The 18,590-nt window shown below is 42.7% G+C and overlaps 1 protein-coding gene across 1 annotated transcript in view; it reads right to left on the bottom strand.

Annotated features, from left to right (window-relative positions):
* Positions 1 to 18,590, bottom strand: part of PHEX (phosphate regulating endopeptidase X-linked) — a 218,749-nt gene that overhangs the window by 161,265 nt on the left and 38,894 nt on the right. Inside the window, exons 5-8 of the mRNA XM_045875938.3 lie at positions 13,657 to 13,743; positions 12,373 to 12,599; positions 2,667 to 2,735; positions 40 to 156 (exon numbers count right to left, since the gene is read on the bottom strand). Of these exons, the coding sequence (XP_045731894.1) occupies positions 40 to 156; positions 2,667 to 2,735; positions 12,373 to 12,599; positions 13,657 to 13,743 (500 nt within the window). The remainder of the gene's footprint in view (positions 1 to 39; positions 157 to 2,666; positions 2,736 to 12,372; positions 12,600 to 13,656; positions 13,744 to 18,590) is intronic.

The following is an 18,590-nucleotide window of genomic DNA, read 5'->3' as shown; positions in this document are numbered from 1 at the left end:
AGAAAAAGAAAATAAAGAGATTTTTACATTAAGACTTACCTCCGCTATCTTAATTTCCAATCTAAGCACTGACTTCATGTCATGCTCCGCTCGGGAGCTATTAGCTCCCAAAAGCACAGCCGTATCCACCATGAACTTGTAAAGGGCATCCCGATACTATAAGAGATAAAGAAGCAAGTGACCATGACAACAGCCTATTAGAAAGTACGTTTCAGGGACAGAGAAGGGCAAAAACAGCAGATGGAAGTAAATGCTCTTCAATTTCACTCTCTACTCCAAGTATGGTACAGGCATGAGGCAAAACCAACCATCCACCCACCACTTTGGGAGAAAGAGTGGCAGCTAGTGGGGGACTGTTTTCATGAGAGACAGAGATACCAGCCACCAAGGATCAAGAGAACTAGTTTTCTGGCAACCAATGATATTATAGATACAGGAAACATCTCCAAATGAGCCCAGAATAGAAAGTTAAAGGTCAGACTCCTCTTTCCAGGCAAGTGAGGTTTTAATAAAATAATGGGAAAGAATGGTTGCTAAAAGCAGGAGGCATGATCCATGAAGACTAGTGGAAACTGTGATTTATTCTCTTGCAGCTCAATTTACCCACCTTCACACTAAGCAATAAAAAGACCAGTGCTTGCAACCCTTTGTCTCTTCAGTTTTGTATGGATTTTACAAAGTTCTCCTCACTACTCAGGGAGAAAAGAATGAAGAGAGGAATGATAAAGAGAAACCCAGCAAATAGCAAATACAGAGTTTCCTCCCTGCATGTTCATAAACCCATTGTCAGGCTATTCATATGGCACTGGAGAGGGACCTTAACTCTGTGGGAACTGTGGAATCTTGTTGAGGGTAACCTCTCCTTTCAGGTATGTTTGTGAGAACTCAATACACCACATATTAAATTATCACATGGTTATGCTATGGGACTAAGATTTCCTTACATCTTGATTATATATGCTATTCTTGCTATGTTTATGACCTCGAGACCTATACAGTGATTGGCATATAGCAGGGCTTTAATAAATATTTGTTAATCAGTAAGCAAGCTTGGCAAAGAGTCTTAATTAGAAACAATGTTTTATAATTCCCAGTTCAATTTAAGAAATTATTTATTCAATCAATACATGTATAGGATGTCTTGCTAGGCATTCTGTGCTTATGTGGGGTACAGATGAAAAATTACATAATGCATGAGTCCGGTTCTCGGTGTGTAATCCAGTGAGGGAGATAAACATGTAATTACTAACTGTAACATTAGAGAGACCAAAATCAGTTCCTTAACAAAGCTGCTAAGTGTTTGGAAACTCAAAAAGTAGAGAAGAATTCCAGCCTGGAGAAATGAGCACAGAGCACTTGAAGGAGACAGATTCAAGAGTAGTGAAGAATCCTGTGAGGTGTGTAAGCTGCCTTTGTTGGGAGAAAAACAAAAGTAAATGAGGCAGCAAAAGTGTTCTGGGATCATGTCATGATCAAAGCATGCTGGGAGCTATACTTTGAGAAGAGAACTTGTCCAGTGGTGCTAAGGAGGCAATGAAACGAAGGGGAGGAGTTAACAGTTAAAGGCTACTTGTAGTCAAGGCGAGAGTTAACAAGGATCTGACCTAGGGCAGTAAAGACAGAGAGGAGGGACCAGACGGAACAGAGATTTTGAAAGTAGAATCCACAGGACTTGACTGATTGGTTACAGGGGATGGGGGAGGGGGTTTCAAGCCTGGTTGCTGATAGGGTGGTGACCCCAACAGAAAGGTAGGTGCCTGCATATTGGCAAAAGTCCATTCTATCCACTTGGAACAATACAAACATGCCAACCTTCTTTGATGAATGTCCTTACCCAGAAAGTTGCCTAAGATCTTACCTAGCTTCCTGCCCTCCAGAACCTTCTAGATACAAGGTTTAGTAACAGCAAAGGAGTAGGGACTTCCGTTGTGACCCCAACACTTCCCAATCTACGTTCCTACATTCTTAGGCTGGGCCAGAAACCAGTGAACTCCCTAGTCAAGGGTCCCCTGGGTCTGAGGCTCCTTTGGAAGTTCAACCGTGTTTCCAAAATGAATTGAAAATGTCAGGAATGAAGCAGCTCTACTCCAATCTCCAGGAAACTACTCGGTTTCCCAGCCAACCCAAGAAGTCTATTGGAACTGATCCCATCTGGTTCTTATTAACCTTGCATTAACCCGTGGCATCTGTTAAGAAAACAGATTCTTGGACCCCACTTCAAGTCTCCTACATGGGCCTCTCCTGGGCTGTGGCCCAAGAATCGACATTTAACAGGAGGTTCCCAGATGACTCTTAAGCCATACAATTTGAGAACCATTGACTGACTATGTCAACCCAGTCAAATCTCCACACTTTACTTCTGCAATGTACAGTGAGCTCTCTACAGTTCTGAGGAAAGGCTGCAAGCTCATTTCTTGGTTACTTCATTCAGGCGTGCTGTCTCCCCAGCTCGATCATGAGGGCCCTGAGCGTTGACGGCCAGACTTTCTGGAGACAGGAAGTGCCATGTGTCTGATTGAATAAAAGGCCTCTGCTTCCTGCACTGGCAACATGGTCATCAAACAGTCACATTGTTCATTTCCAGTAAAGAGTCAGGGATTTTAGAACAATTTATGAACCCAACAACAGTCTGACAAGGCACAGTGGTGAATATGAGTCAAACTTACAGACTTGGCTTCTGTGGTATTATCCAGGTAGTCTTCCCTCACGGCTAGGGAGAGAGTTGCTTGGTCCAGCTGTTGAAACAAAACAGAAAGCATTCTGCTTGTAATATAAATTCGTACCAAGCATTGTAACAAGAATCATGGAATGGGCACGGCAGGGGTGCTCTGAGTCTCGTCACCAGTACAGAAAGAGTTCCCTGCACTCAGAGTGATAGGCAAATAGGTACTTCAGCAAAGACAGAAATTATAAAGTATCAGAGACCGGCCCCTGCTTCATGGATTCTAACCTTTTTGAGGTTCTACCAATACTGAATAGCATCAAAGCTCTCTGAGTTGAAATAGGTCTTAGAGATGATTTGGTTTTCCCCCTTCTTGTGGAGAAACAAAGGCCAAAGAACTGAGGTGACTTTTCCAAGGTAACATGGCCGGGCAGAGCTCAGAGGAGAATCACGGTATCCCGTCACCAGATCCAGCATTCTCCTCACTGCAGTATTTTACAAAAATGCCAATCTGGAGAGAGTTGATTAATCACATTTTCTTTTTTTTTTTTTTTTTAAGATTTATTTATTTGACAGAGAGAGACACAGCGAGAGAGGGAACACAAGCAGGGGGAGTGGGAGAGGGAGAAGCAGGCCTCCCACAGAGCAGGGAGCCCGATGTGGGACTCGATCCCAGGACCCTGGGATCATGACCTGAGCCGAAGGCAGTCACTCAACCGACTGAGCCACCCAGGCGCCCATTAATCACATTTTCTACCGCCATACCCCTAAAATACTGTACTGCATTGAGTGATTTTTTTTTTATTTTAAAGGAATCAAATGAGAATTCTGTTTTGAGAAATCTTTGCAAAATTTAGAACTCTCTCTGGAAAGTTTAGGATAGGTGATAAAAATACAAATAATAGACAACTAAATAACCAAAATTATTATGGAAAAGTATAGCATAATTTCTTGAAGTAAACAATTTCAATGTCTTAAAGGCAATCAAAGGGGGAAAGACAGTGTTTTGTTTTGTTTTTTAAAGATTTTATTTATTTGAGAGAGAGAGAGAATGAGAGACAGAGAGCACGAGAGGGAAGAGGGTCAGAGGAAGAAGCAGATCCCCCGCTGAGCAGGGAGCCCGATGTGGGACTCGATCCCGGGACTCCAGGATCATGACCTGAGCCGAAGACTCATACCTCACATCTTTTACAAAAATTAACTCAAAATGGATCATAGACCTAAATGTAAAACCCAAAACTATGAAACTTCTAGAAGAAAACATAGGGGCAACTCTTGTGACCTAGGGTTAGACAAAGAGTTGTTGGCGTTTTTTTAAAAGATTTTATTTATTTATTTGACAGAGCGAGAAAGAGAGCACAAGCAGGGGAAGCAGTAGGGAGAGGAAGAAGCAGGCTCCCCACTGAACAGAGTGCCTGATGCGGGGCTCGACCCCAGGACGCTGGGATCATGACCTGAGCCGAATGCAGACGCTTAACCAACTGAGCCACCCAGGCGCCCCAGAGTTATTCTTTTAAAGATTTTATTTATTTATTTGAGAGAGAGAGAGAGAGAGAGAGAACACAGAGGGAGAGGGAGAAGCAGACTCCCCACTGAGCAGGGAGCCTGATGCAGGACCGGATCCCAGGACCCTGAGATCATGACCTGAGCCGAGGTCAGATGCTTAACTGACTGAGCCACCCAACTGAGCCACCCAGGCACCCCTAGACAAAGAGTTATTAGACATGATACCAAAATCACAATCCATAGAAGAAAAAAGAAATTGGACTGAGTCACCATTAAAAAATTTTGCTCTGCAAATGACACTGTCAGAATAAAAAGATGAGCTACAGAGACAAAATATTTGACAATCACATATATGAAAAAGGATTTGTTTATAAAGAGCCCTCAACATGCGACAGTAAGAAAACAAACAACCCAATTTAAAAGCAAGCACAAGATTTGAACAGACAATTCACCAAAGAAGATATGAAGATGGAAAGTAAGTGCATGAGAAGATGCTCAACAGCACTAATAATTAGGAAAATGTAAGTCACAAACGATACACCACCACTATATATCATTAAAATGGCAAAAACAAACAAACAAGCAAAACCTGCTAAGGTAAAAGCTGTCCAGGATGTAGAAAAACTGCATCACTTGCACATTGCTGGTGGGAATGCAAAATGGCAGAGCCACTTTAGAAACCAGTTTGATAGTTTCTTAAACATACACTTACATATGACCCCATATGACCCAGCAATCCCACTCCTAGGTATTTATCTAAGAGAAATAAAAACTTAATGCTCACACAAAAACCCACATGTAACTCTATTCATAACTGTCAAAAACTGTAAACAACCCAAATGTTCTTCAACTGGTGAATGGATAAACTGTGATATACACTGGAATAGTAGTCAGCCCTAAGAAGGAATGAACTACTGATACATGGAACAACGCAGGCAAGTTTTACCCACGTTCTGAAAAAGGCAAAACTACAGGGACAGAGAACGGTGTTTAAGGATGGGGAAAGTGGTTGACTACAAAGGGGTAACATGAGGTAATTTTGTGGGGGGTGATGGAGGTGATTACATGACTCTGCATTTGTTTAAACTTACAGGGGCGCCTGGGTGGCTCAGTCAGTTAAGTGTCTGCCTTCATCCTGGGCTAGAGCCCCACATCTTTGGGCTCCCAGCTCAGCGGGGAGTCTGCTTCTCCCTTCTCCCTCTGCCCCTCCCCCCTGCTCGTGCTCTCACACACACGCGTGCACACTCTCTCTAAGGAATAAAAAATCTTTTTTAAAAAATCTTATAGACATGTGCATCACAAAAGTTAATTTCACTGAATGTAAATTTAAAAGTATTTTTTTAAGTTCCAGAACCTTCTCTAAATCTATGGCTGTTCTTTCTTGAGTTTCAGCAACTGCCTAAAGACTAAAACAGATCCCAACAGCAGATTTTCTAAATTTAAATCTGATTCACACAGAAAAAAAGTTAAGTCAAATTAAGAACATACAAAATCTAAGTAACAAATAAAAAATTAGTAGCATCTGAATAAAAACTGGATTCTACATGCCTGTATCATTAGTTTATGCAACTCTACACTGTTTTTATCTATGTATTCTAGTTCTTCATTTTACTATAATCTCAAATATTTTCTTTTTTTAATACATAAGATTGGTATAGCATTATAGTTTTCCATGAAGATCTCCTTCATATGCAACAAATTCTACAAAGGCCAAGTTAAGAGTTAGTGATGTTATGAAAAATTCAAGGAAAAACACTACTCTTGTTTCAAGGAGGAAAAAAGAGATTTTCATAACATCCATCTTGCCTGCATGTATTATTAAAATCCTTAAATTGTTGTATTCAGCTGTCTTCTCTAATTGGTCCCAAACAACCAAATCATAAGCCAGCCTGGCTTCATCCTACTAAAACTCCCAATCTACCACCATTTCTTCCAAAAATTAAGTAACCCAGGATCGTGAAACACAGTATTATGATTAAGATGCTTTGGCTTTCAGTTAGATCTGGACAAATTGGAGCAATCTTTTGAGCTTCAGTCTCATAGGAAAGGAAACTAAATAGACAGTATCAAGAAAGCCAAAGTTTCCCTCTGATGAAATGAAGTTAAATCCCCTTATTGTAAAAGTTTATATGACTCAAGTAAAGTTACTGGACCTTTTTTAAACCTCCACATTGTTATGGTTTCTAGGGAACGTTTTAAATACACCAAACAGAATAAGGTCTGACAACTAAATCTCTTTAGAAGCATACAAACTCTTGAGGCAAAAGACTTTCTCAAGAGACCAACATTAGGACACTGTGTTATTGGAGGTTTTTTAATCCTTGTGTTTACAAATGATCCGAACATCCCAAGTAGAAAATAAAGTATGTGTTTAGGAAATCCGATATATTGAACTGAAAGATGAATTTTTTTTTTCTCTAACTACAACAAACCTCAGGTTAGGAAACAAAGCAGTAACACAAAAAGAAACATCTGCCAAATTATGATTTAGGAAAAGAAAAGACAAAGCAATTAGAAAAACTTCATTTCCAAGAGGGTCTCTCCTTGTCATTCTTAAGGATTTTGCTAAAAGCTAGACAAAAGCAGGACATTAATGATGGTTTTAAGTCAGTTTCAGTAACACATACTTAGACAACCTGGTCTTCCAAACGTTTTTTCAGGATCCTATATAATCAAGTCCTTTATTGTTTCACAAGTCCTCATTCTTGTAATCTCCTTACATAAAATAAACCCAAACACATGTAGCAAGGTACGTTTGGGGGCTTTAACTTCTGTTGTTTCCTCTATTTTTGAATTTCCTTTCTCCCATTTCAGCCTCTGGCAAATCCTGTGCTATCTCGTCACAGGGCAGCTCGACAGAGGACCCCTGGGTGGTCTGAGCAACCCCCCGCTCGCCAAACTGCCTGTCCTTGGTATGGGGCCACCTCTGCCCACTGGAAACTTGCCTTTTTTCTTCACCCAAAAGTACCACCTGCTCACCCAAAGGAATTGCCACAGTGCTGTGCCGTCCCAAAGAGAGTCCTTTTTCTTTACCCCCATGGGTTCATGGGATTAGAAAGCTAAAAACATTGAAGAAAACAGGATGTGATGGGAAAAGAAGTCTAAGTACATAGAGGGAGGAGAGTCTGGGGTAAGAGAGAGCTCTCCCAGAGCAAGAAGAAAATCTCCTCAGCTGCCAAAGAAGTCCAAGTTTCTCATAGGCACAGTGACCAGTCACTGCCCCTAGAAAACAGCAGGATGGCAGAGGGAGTGGGAGACCCAGGTCCCCAGTAGCAGAAAAGTACACCTGAAGGGTCCACAAGGGCTGAGAGAAGGGGTTTCTTCTCAGAAACACCTAGTTGATGAGTGGAGAATCTCCCACTATCCCAGGAGAAGACTAAGAAATGGGGCAACCAGAAGGTGGGGAAATGCCTACACTGGTTGGGTTTCCCACTACAAGGTGGCATGGGAGCTCAGACGGATGTGAGACTAACTGAAATTGCCTATTTTTAGCACAAGTGAACTTAAGATCCGAGAGGTATGTTGGGTACCAAAATCGAAGAGAGTCAAGTGGTTCTCCAAATGGTTCTGACCAGTTGCCTTGTCATGCTTTAAGAGAAGGGCACCTCTTGTCTTGTGCTACCGTGTCCCAGTATCTATCCTGCAAACTGTCACCACATTCATCTCATTTAAACTGCACAGCAACAGTGAAAAGTACATTCTAATCCACTCGTCAGTATACATGGGGAAAATGAGACACAGACAGGTGAAACAATTTGCACACGGATATTCAGAGTCAAACACAAAGCCAAACCATGAACCTCAGTCTCTTTAACACGAAAACCTATTCTTTTTTCTAACACCTTAGTGGTTTTCAAACTATGTTCCACGAAAGTTAAAAGGTGCTCCCCGAGGGGCACCTGGGTGGCTCAGTCCTTAAGTGTCTGCCTTCAGCTCAGGTCATGATCCCAGGGTCCCGGGATCGAGCCCCGCGTCGGGCTCCCTGCTCCGCGGGAAGCCTGCTTCTCCCTCTCCCGCTCCCCCTGCTTGTGTTCCCTCTCTCGCTGTCTCTCTGTCAAATAAATAAATAAAATCTTTAAAAAAAAGTGCTCCAAGGCTTGAAATATTTAATCAAATTCTGTACGGTTTTAACTATTTCTAATAAAAGCAAAGTTCACAAATTCTATAACATCGGCAGTGACCAATTTGCTAATTCTTGTTGTCAGGTTCATTGGGTTTTATGCAGATCTCAGAAGAAAGCTTCTCCTACCATATCTAGACACAAGCTTGAACTTCTAACCATGTCACAATTACGAAGACTGAAGCTCTATTTTGTTAATTCAGCTGTGTGACTATTCATTCACATAAAATGGTACAGAGACGTAACTAGAAATAAAAACCTGTGGGGCGCCTGGGTGGCTCAGTCAGTTAAGCGTCTGCCTTCGGCTCAGGTCATGATCCTGAAGTCCAGGAATTGAGCCCCACATTGGGCTCCCTGCTCAGCGGGGAGCCTGCTTCTCCCTCTCTCTCTGCCCCTCCCCGCTCATGCTCTCTCTCTCAAATACGTAAATAAAATCATTAAAAAAAAAAATAAAGCAAACCTGTGCTGTACTCCCATCCCAAGCCATGCTCCAACACATGAGTTTGGAACAAGTCACCATGCTGGCAAAGCACAGCAGCAGAAAGTCCGTGAGCGCCTCCTTGTATCTGGAGACTATTCTATAGCTGACAGTCCAGTGTTTCCAGGATCCGTTTAATTGAATATTAAGTATGCAAGGCAAGCTGTTAAAAACTAGTTACCATGTTCCTCTATTCCCCATGTTTCCTGTAAACATCTAAGTTCATTTTTTTTTTCTTTTCTTTTGGCAAGACATCATTGGTGACAGTGTATACTTCTCACTGCCTGGTAGCAGAAGGTATATAAAATCTGGTTGCCCCGCTTTTAACAAGGCTACCACTGACATGTGGGTTCTTTTGATGTCAGTATGATCTCTCTATCATGAGTTTCCCCCATCAACCATTTACCTAATGGTTTTAGCAACTATGGATGGTAGCTGCCTTGGTCCTTTATCTCATTAGAAATATTTTTAAATGGTAACTTTTTAAAAAACACTTTATTCATTTGAGAGAGCGAGAGAACACAAGCATGGGTGGTGGAGGGGGAAGAGGCAGAGGGAGAAGCAGGCTCCCCACTGAGCAGGGAGCCCCATGCGGGGCTTAATCTCAGGACCCTGGGACCATAATCTGAGCCGAAGGCAGACACTTAACCGACTGAGCCACCCAGGTGCCCCTAAATGGTAACTTTTTAATGCTGTTCTTTCTCCTACATTTTTTAAGCTGTGATTCTCCTATAAACAAGATTTTTCTCTCATCAACTATTAGGTTGCACTGAAATCAGTCAAATTCACAATGTTGTAGATTAAAATTGGCTTATCATCCAAATGCACATGAGATTCCTATTTGGAACCTAAATCAAAGACCAACTTTTAATTTTTTAAAAGGACATGTTTGAGACACTCAGGGAAACTGAAAATTAACTAGGTGTCAGATGTTAATTATGGAATTATGGTTACTTTTTTGGCTGTGATAACAGTCCTTTCCATTAGATAAACACTGATTTACCAGGGCAATGATATTATATTTTGGATTTGCTATAAAATGCTCCAGCTTCCCCACAAAAAGGAAGGGTTTAGATAAAACAAGAACAGCCAGAAGTTGCCAGTTGTTGAAGCTGGGCTGATGAGTACATGGGATTTTGTTGTACTATTTTTTTTACTTTTGTATTATTTTCCACAATAAAATATTTAAGGAGATAAATTCTTAGAGTAGGTCCAGAAATCGGTGAAAAATAAAATGGTTGCCATCTACAACTACTTATCTGTGTGTGAATCAAGATCTTCTATCACCCACTGGAGCCTGGGTGGCTCAGTTGGTTGAGCGTCAGACTCTTGATTTGGGCTCAGGTCATGATCTCAGGGTCATGAGATCGAGCCCCGCATCAGTCTCTGTACTCAGCGAGGAGTCGGCTTGAGATGGCTTGAGATTCTCTCTCTCCCTCTCCCTCTGTCCCTCCCCGCTCCACCTCTCCCCCCCACCCCACCGCTCTGCATTTGTGTGTACGCTCCCACCTGCACTCTCTAAAATAAATAATCCTTAAAAAAAAAAAAAAAAAGATCTTCTATCACCCGATAGAGTGCATAAACTTAAGCTTAAGTTTGAAAGTCTCCATCTAACTTCAAAATACCACTTAAGGTGTTTGAAAGGATGTAATAATAGTTCTGGAATTAAGAATGATAGCCTTGGAGCGCCTAGGTGGCTCAGTCGCTTAAGCGTCTGACTCTTGATTTCAGCTCAGGTCATGATCTCGGGGTCCTGGGATCGAGCCCCCATGTCAGGCTCCCTGCTCAGCAGGGAGTCTGCTTTTCTCCCTCTCCCTCTGCCCCTCTCCCCACCCCCATTCGTGCGCTCTCTCTCACTCTCTCTCAAATAAATAAAATCTTTTTAAAAATCTGGTTTGTTGGTTTTTAAAGTGAGTAACCTATCAGCATGAGGCAGAGATCAACTGGACCCTTAGGCAGCATCACTGTGTCTTGTATAGCACGTCTTACCGGATAGCATTAGGGTCTACCTCCGTGCCATGTTCTTGTTCCTTCACCCAGCATGAAAATACAGCTGTCTCGGGCGCCTGGGTGGCTCAGTCGTTAAGCGTCTGCCTTCGGCTCAGGTCATGATCCCAGGGTCCTGGGATCGAGCCCCACATCGGGCTCCCTGCTCCGCGGGAAGCCTGTTTCTCCCTCTCCCCCTGCTTGTGATCCTGCTCTCACTGTGTCTCTGTCAAATAAATAAAATCTTTAAAAAAAAAAAAAAAGAAAATACAGCTGTCTCTGGAACCAAGAATTTCCTCCTGAGTAGATGGGTATTCTTCGAGTGCCTAGCGATTTCCTGAGACTTCCACTGTCTAGACTATAGCTGAGCGAACTACAGCCTACCAGCCAGCCCACTACACAACCACACCCATCCATGGAGAGACTGTCTGCAGCTGCTCTCCCAGGTCCAAGAGCAGAGTTGAGTAGGTGAGACAGAGACCAGATGGCCCGCAGAGCCTAAAATAGTTCCTATCTGGTCCTTTACAGGAAAAAAAAAAAAAAAAAAAAAGCCACCCTCTTGGTATAAACCAAAAAATAAACTGCATGGTGTGGCTTTTTAAAAGTTGACTTACAGCAGAAAAGGGTAATATGTTCTAAAGGTTTTATACTTCTATGATTTGATCATCAATATATCACTAATATTTGCTGGTTTGACAAAGGAAGGAATTGGGAGGAAAAAAATCAGTGATTCAGTAAAATCTTCATTATTAGTCAAAGTAACTGGGTGGCTCAGTCAGTTGAGCATTTGCCTTTGGCTCAGGTCATGATCCTGGAGTCCCGGGATCGAGCCCCACATAGGGCTCCCTGCTCAGCGCGATGTCTGCTTCTCCCTCTGCCTCTGCCCCTTCCCCTCACTCTTGCTCTCTCTTGCTCATTCTCTCTCTCAAATAAATAAATTTTAAAAAATCTTAAAAAAGTGTGGAAACACAAAATACAGTAGGATCAAAACACAAAACAATTTAAGAAATGTTATTTGAGGGGTGCCTGGGTGGCTCAGTCGTTGGGCATCTGCCTTTGGCTCGGGTCATGATCCCAGAGTCCTGGGATCGAGTCCCGCATCAGGCCCCCTGCTCTGCGGGAAACCTGCTTCTCCCTCTCCGGCTCCCCCTGCTTGTGTTCCCTCTCTCGCTATGTCTCTGTCAAATAAATAAATAAAATCTTTAAAAAAAAAAAAAGTTATTTGAATCCTTGCCAAGCTGTTTCACTGATGAGTCTTTCACTGTTGTTCCTTTGTCAGGAGAATGAGGAGGTGTAGGGAAGAGCAGAGTTCAGAAAGTCTTAGCAGCTTGCTCCCCACTGGAATTTAGGGACCCCACACATGCTCAGAGTAGGTATTTGAGGGCCAGATCAGAGATGACTTGAAACTCACTCACCAGCTTCCTGAAAGACTGACAAAATTGGTCTGTTCCTGAGTTACACTCTGCAAATCTGGGAGGAAGGAATATTCTAGATCCCAATGCTTAACAGAATTTTTATCCTCTGATTTTGCTAAGGCAGGATGAGTCTCTTTCCCCAGAAAGACACCCCAAAAGACTAACCTTGGACTGAACAAACAGTATGAACAAGTCCTCACTATACCTTCAAAATGTGCTCGTTGGACACCTTGTCATCAGGGGACACATACAATCGGATGAACACAGAATTGCTGTATTGACCACGAAATGTTGCAAGGGTATGCAAAAGACTGAACCTCCTCTCTGACCAAACTCCTTCAGGACCAATATTGGATTCAAGCACAGGCCAGCGGAAAGGTGAGTGCCGCAGGATATGTAGCAATGGTTTGGCATCTGCTTTTTCAATTGCTTCTGAAAGGGAGCAAATACAAAGGAAGAGTTAGAATTGCAAACTGGATCACCAAACTAGAATGCAAGTATATCTTCTCAAGAGAAAATTCCCCGTAAGACCCCAACTTAACATTTCAGCTGTTAGAGAGAGGTGCAGTGGATTGAGCAGGACCACAGAGACAGAACTACCTATGACTCACACTTCAATGTGACTGCCTGAACTTGGTGTTCTTGCCAGGAGAGCTGACTAGGGAAGCTGCTGGATATTCTCGACAAGAAAAAATGGGCTCACTACAGCCCAATGAGCGATATTAGGCTGAGAATACTCTGCAAGACTAAGGAACAATCCTAAGTAAAGGAAACCATTCAGTAAAGCCAACCACTCCCCAATACACGTGAATTAATGCTTCCAGACTCTTTGGTCATCTTTTACCGCCCTCTTCTAGCTCACCAAATAATACCCCAAATCCTAAACAAGGTAACACACTTCCCGCAGGCACTGGCTTCTTCCTGTCTTGAGAAAGCACACCAGAGAAAATGGCAAGTGTTAACCTTAACTCCAATCAGACCCAAGATGCCAAGACAGGCCTAAGACATCCACCTAAGCTGCCTGTTAGGCTGATGGAGAAGCAGAAGGAGGCTGGCCCACCCGGGAATCTGGATTTTCCTAGGCCCCGGTAAGGTTCTATGGGATATAACAACACTCCCAAATGCCCTCTCTCCCAGGCTCCTTCTCAGACCGGACAGGGCCTCTGGATTCTTGTTTCTGCACCACATATGGTGGGGTTTGCCCTCCTGATCCTACCCAAGTTTCTCACGGAGTAACTGCTATCTAAAGAATCCAAGCCAAAGAAATAAAATTATTTTCCTATTTTCTCCATCAAGCCAGCAACAGAACATTAAGACAGGGAGAGTCAAAATTCAGTCTTTGAGAATCGCTCCTTTCCTCAAACAACATTTTTAAACATTAATCGAATTCTTAGTAGTTCTCGTTTTCCTTAAACAATATCTTTAAACATTAATAGACTCTCTGAAGGATAAGGTGTTAAATATTTTAGTTATTTTCTTTATTACTCACTCTCATTCATGCAAGATGAATAAAGGATTTTGGCTTTCTGTATGGCTTCAGTGTCCCGCCTTCTACTGATGGATTTCTCCAAAAGTGCTAGGAAGGTTAAGAAAGGATTCATTAGTATCCACCCACACATGGTGCCAACTTAGAGGTCATTCTATATCCACAGTCCTGGCCTACGGAAAATCAAATGTAAAGACAGACAACCCTGGAAAAGACACATCTATAAAAGATATACAGACGGCAGAACCGCGTCCAAGTTGCTTGAGGTTCAAATAAAAAAAAAACTTTAACCTTCTCTTTTCCCAGGCTCTCCTAATTCAGAGAAACCAAAAGTTCAGTTTCCGACTCAGACCGGACCTGCCGCAGGGGTTAATGGTTTCGCCACCTACATAAAAAGAAACAGAATTCATTTGTTCAAGAACCAAAAATAACTGAATTCTGTTCCTTGTTTCTGCACCAAGCAATATTCTCAAAGGAGGCAATTTCATCAGGGTCGGGTTTCTTAAGATTTCTTCACAGCCCAGCCTCTCAGGGAGGTCACCTGGAAGAAATTGCCCATTAGAAGTTTTATGCGATGTTGCATAAACATGCTGTGGACATGGGAGAAGCGGTTCAGACAGGAAATGGAGAGGCGAGATTGCAAAGCCTACCCAAATCGCCTGAAGACTTGTCCATTTACACATGCGGAGTCCTGGCCATTGAAATGAGGTCGTGTGTAGAAAATGGCTGTCAGCATAGACATGAGCCCACCCAGAAAATGATGTGCGATTTATAACATCACTCATGCTATTGCTTGAAGGCGGAAAATGACAGCCGTCACGATGAAGGAGAGGCGGAGGAGGGAAAGGCAAGACTCAATAAAAACTCCCCTCCTCCCCTCCGCGCAAAACACACCTTGGATGAACCGAAGAGCATTCATGTACCTACATGAAGCCAAGATGAAGCATCCGCGAGCAGCACCGTGGCACTGCCTACATGGAGCTGTGTCAAACTGCCGTTGTCAAGGCATTTGCAGCTTATTTCTGAAACAACCTAGCTGCCTCCCGATGCCGGCACAACAGATGCCCCCGCAGTCCTCTGAATAGCTTCAAGACACAATGGAGCGTGCTAATCAACTTAATTAAACAATTACATATTCCCTGAAGAGGAATCTCTACTTCTAAACTAGAAGTTCTACCTTTCCAAAAAAAAAAATGCAATCCAGAGCTCCTGTCCTGTTTTTTATAAAGCATCTGTACATCAAACAAGTCCACAGAACTACATAGACTCAAATAAAATAAATTGAGTTGGATGTGGGCGTTTTCAACTGTCTCAGCTTGTTTGGTGTTTCTTTCTTGTGTATTATCATAGCAATAAAAGCAAGATAACTAGCCCCAAGGATCAAGAAGGAAGATTGTTTTCTTTTTTTTAATAAACACAAAGCTCTAAAACCATACCCACATATATTTCTATTCAAATCAGATCAGGTGCCTTTGCACTGTATTACTTCCACAGCCCTTGGACTGTTGGGGAGACACATTTGGAAGTAAATAATCCAAATTCCATTTAGGGATCTGATGTTATTCTGATGCTATAAACACTCCACAGATTGCAAACAAGAATGCCCTGAGGACCAAAAACAAGCCATGGGAGCAAAAGAACTCAAAGTAGTAAATATGTACCTGAGTGCGCACCCAAGGCAGTCTGTGTATCACAAGAAGGTGAAAAGAGGACATGCAATGCTAAGTAGGGCATTCCCAAAACCCTAAGTGTGCACAAATATCAATCATTTGTTCAGGCCTACCCCCAGAGATATCATGGGTTCGGTTTCAGACTATTGCAAAAAAGTGAATATTACAATAAAGTCAAATTAATTTTCTGGCTTCCGAGTGCATATAAAAGTTATGTTTACACTATACTGTAGTCAATTAAGTGAGCAATAGCATCATGTCTAAAAAAACAATGTAATACCTTAATTTTTAAAAATACTTTATTGCTATAAAATGCTAGCCATTGGGGCGCCTGGGTGGCTCAGTCGGTTAAGCGGCTGCCTTCGGCTCAGGTCATGATCACGGGATCCTGGGATCGAGCCCCGCATCTGGCTCCCTGCTCAGAGGAGAGCCTGCTTCTCCCTCTCCCTCTGCCTGCCACTCTGCCTACTTGTGCTCTCTATCCATCTGTCAAATAAATAAAATCTTAAATAAATAAAATGCTAGCCATCATTTGAGTTTTCAACAAGTTATATATATATATATACACATATATATATATATATATTTTTTTTTGGCTGGTGGAGGGTCTTGCCTTGATGTTGATGGCTACTGACTAATCAGGGTGGTGCTTGCTGAAGATTGAGGTAGCTGTGGCAATTTCTTAAAATAAGACAATAATGAAGTTTGCCACATAGATTGGCACTTCCTCTCACGAACTCTCTCTGTAGCATGAGATGCTGCTTGATGGCATTTTACCCACAGATCAACTTCTTTCAAAATTAGAGTCAATCCTCTCAAACCCTGCTACTGCATTATCAACTAAGTTTACAGAATATTCTAAATCCTTGGCTGTCATTTCAACAGTCTTCACAACGTCTTTGCCAGGAGTAGATTCCATCTCAAGAAACCACTTTCTCAAGGCACCTGGGTGGCTCCATCAGTTAAGCGTCCGACTCTTGGTTTGGGCTCAGGTCGTGATCTCAGGGTCATGAGATCGAGCCCTACATCGGGCTTTATGCTCAGTGTGGAGTCTGCTTGAGATTCTCTCTCCCTCTCTCTCTGCCCCTTCCACTTGTGCTCTCTCAAATAAATAAATCTTTAAAAACAAAAACAAACAAAACCACTTTCTCTGCTCATCCATAAGAAAAAACTCCCCATCCTTTCAATTTTGATCATGACATGACAGCAATTCAGTCACACCTTCAGGCTCCACTTCTCATTCTAGTTCTCTTGCTATTTCCACCACATTTGAAATCACTTCCTCCCCTGAAGTCTTGAACCCCTCAAAGTCATCCACAAGGGATGATTTCAGCTTCTTCCAGACTCCTGGGAGTGTTGGTATTTTGACCTTTTCCCATGAATCACACATGTTCTTAATGTCCTCTAGATCGGTGAATCCTTTCCAGGAGGTTTTCTATTTACTGTCCCCAGATCCATCACAGGAATCACTCTGTGGCAGCTAGAGCCCTTTGAAACCTATTTCTTAAATAATAAGACTTGAAAGTCAAAACGACTCCTTAATCCATGGGCTGCAGAGTGGATGTTGTGTTAGCAGGCATGAAGGCAACATGAATCTCACTGTCCACCTCCATCAAAGCTCTTGGGTGACCAGATGCACTGCCAATGAGCAGTCATAAGTTTTTCCTGAGCTAATAGGTCTCAATAGTAGGTTTAAAATACTCACTAAACTAGGTTGTGAACAGATGTGCTGTCATCCAGGCTCTGCTGTTCCATTTACAGAGCACAAGCAGAGTCGATTTAGCATAACCCTTAAGGGCACTGACTTCAACTTAAAGTCACCGGGGCGCATTAGCCCCTAACAGGAGAGCCTGTCCTTTGAAGCTTTGAAGCCAGGCACTGGCTTCTCCTCTCTAGCTATTAAAGTCCCACATGGCTGCTTCTTCTAAAAAGGGCTGTGCCATCTACACTGAAAATGTGTCGTGTGGAGTGTAGTCATCTTCATGAATTATCTTAGCTAGATCTTCTGGAGAACTTGGATATCTGGGTAACTGGATAACGCTGCTTCACCTTATATTAGGGAGCCAGCTTCTTTCCTTAAACTTCACGAATCAACTTCTGCCGGTTTCCAACTTTGCCTCTACAGCTTCCTCACCTCGCTCAGCCTTCACAGAATTCAAGAGAGTTAGGGCCTTGCTCTGCATTAGGCTTTGGCCTAAGGGGATGTATACTGTGGCTGGTTTGTCTTCTGTCCAGACCACTGCAACTTTCTCTAGATCAGCAAGAAGGCTGTTTTGCTCTCTTATCATTCATGTGTTCACTGGAGGAGCCCTTTTAATTTCCTTCAACAGTTTCCTTTGCATTCACAACTTGGCAAACTGGTGCCAGAGGCCGAGCTTTCAACATACCTCCCTCACTAAGCTTAATCATTTCTAGCTTTTGATTTAAAGTAAGAGACCCATGACTCTTCCTTTCACTTGAACACTTACAGGCCACTGTAGGGTTATTAATTGGCCTGATTTCAATTTTGCTGTGTCTCAGAATAGGGAGGCCTGAGGAGAGGGAGCAAGATGGGCAAACAGCCAGTCGGAAGAGCAGCCAGAACGCACACAACATTTATCAATTACATCTGCCATCTTCTATGGATCGCGGGGCCCCCAAACAATTACAATAACATCAAAACTCACTGATCACAGATCACCGTAACAAATATAAGAGTAATGAAGAGATTTGAAATATTCCAGAATTAGCAAAATGTGACAGAGAGACACAAAGTGAGCAAATGCTGTTGGGAAAATGGCGCCAAATGGATTTGCTTGATGCAGGGTTACCACAAGCCTTTAGTTTGTGAAAAATGAAGTACCTGCCAAGCCCAAGAAAGGGAAGTCCAATAAAGTGAGGTATGCCTGCCTGTGTCAAAATTCTGGTTTCTGTACCAGAATGTGGCTTTTATTTTTTATTTTTTAAAGATCTGATTTATTTGAGAGAGAGAGAGACACAGCGAGAGAGGGAACACAAGCAGGGGGAGGGGGAGAGGGAGAAGCAAGCTTCCCGCGGAGCAAGGAGCCCGATGCGGGGCTTGATCCCAGGACCCTGAGATCATGACCTGAGCCGAAGGCAGACGCTTAACGACTGAGCCACCCAGGGGGCCCCAGAATGTGGCTTTTAAAACAAATTCAGCTATCCTGGGTTACTTGTCAAACCCTTTCTGTTCTCCTCTCCTCCTCATGCCCAAGCAGGTAGGAGCATTGATATGCAGACAGTGATGTAGCAATCGGCTGGCAGCAT

The sequence above is a fragment of the Mirounga angustirostris genome, unplaced genomic scaffold (genome assembly GCF_029215605.1).
Source record: "Mirounga angustirostris isolate CCGP_5_RB_7025 unplaced genomic scaffold, mMirAng1.0.hap1 SCAF_11, whole genome shotgun sequence".
Taxonomy (NCBI): domain Eukaryota; kingdom Metazoa; phylum Chordata; class Mammalia; order Carnivora; family Phocidae; genus Mirounga; species Mirounga angustirostris.
Note: the sequence above shows the minus strand (reverse complement) of the source record. Positions and strands in the feature narration are given on the sequence as shown.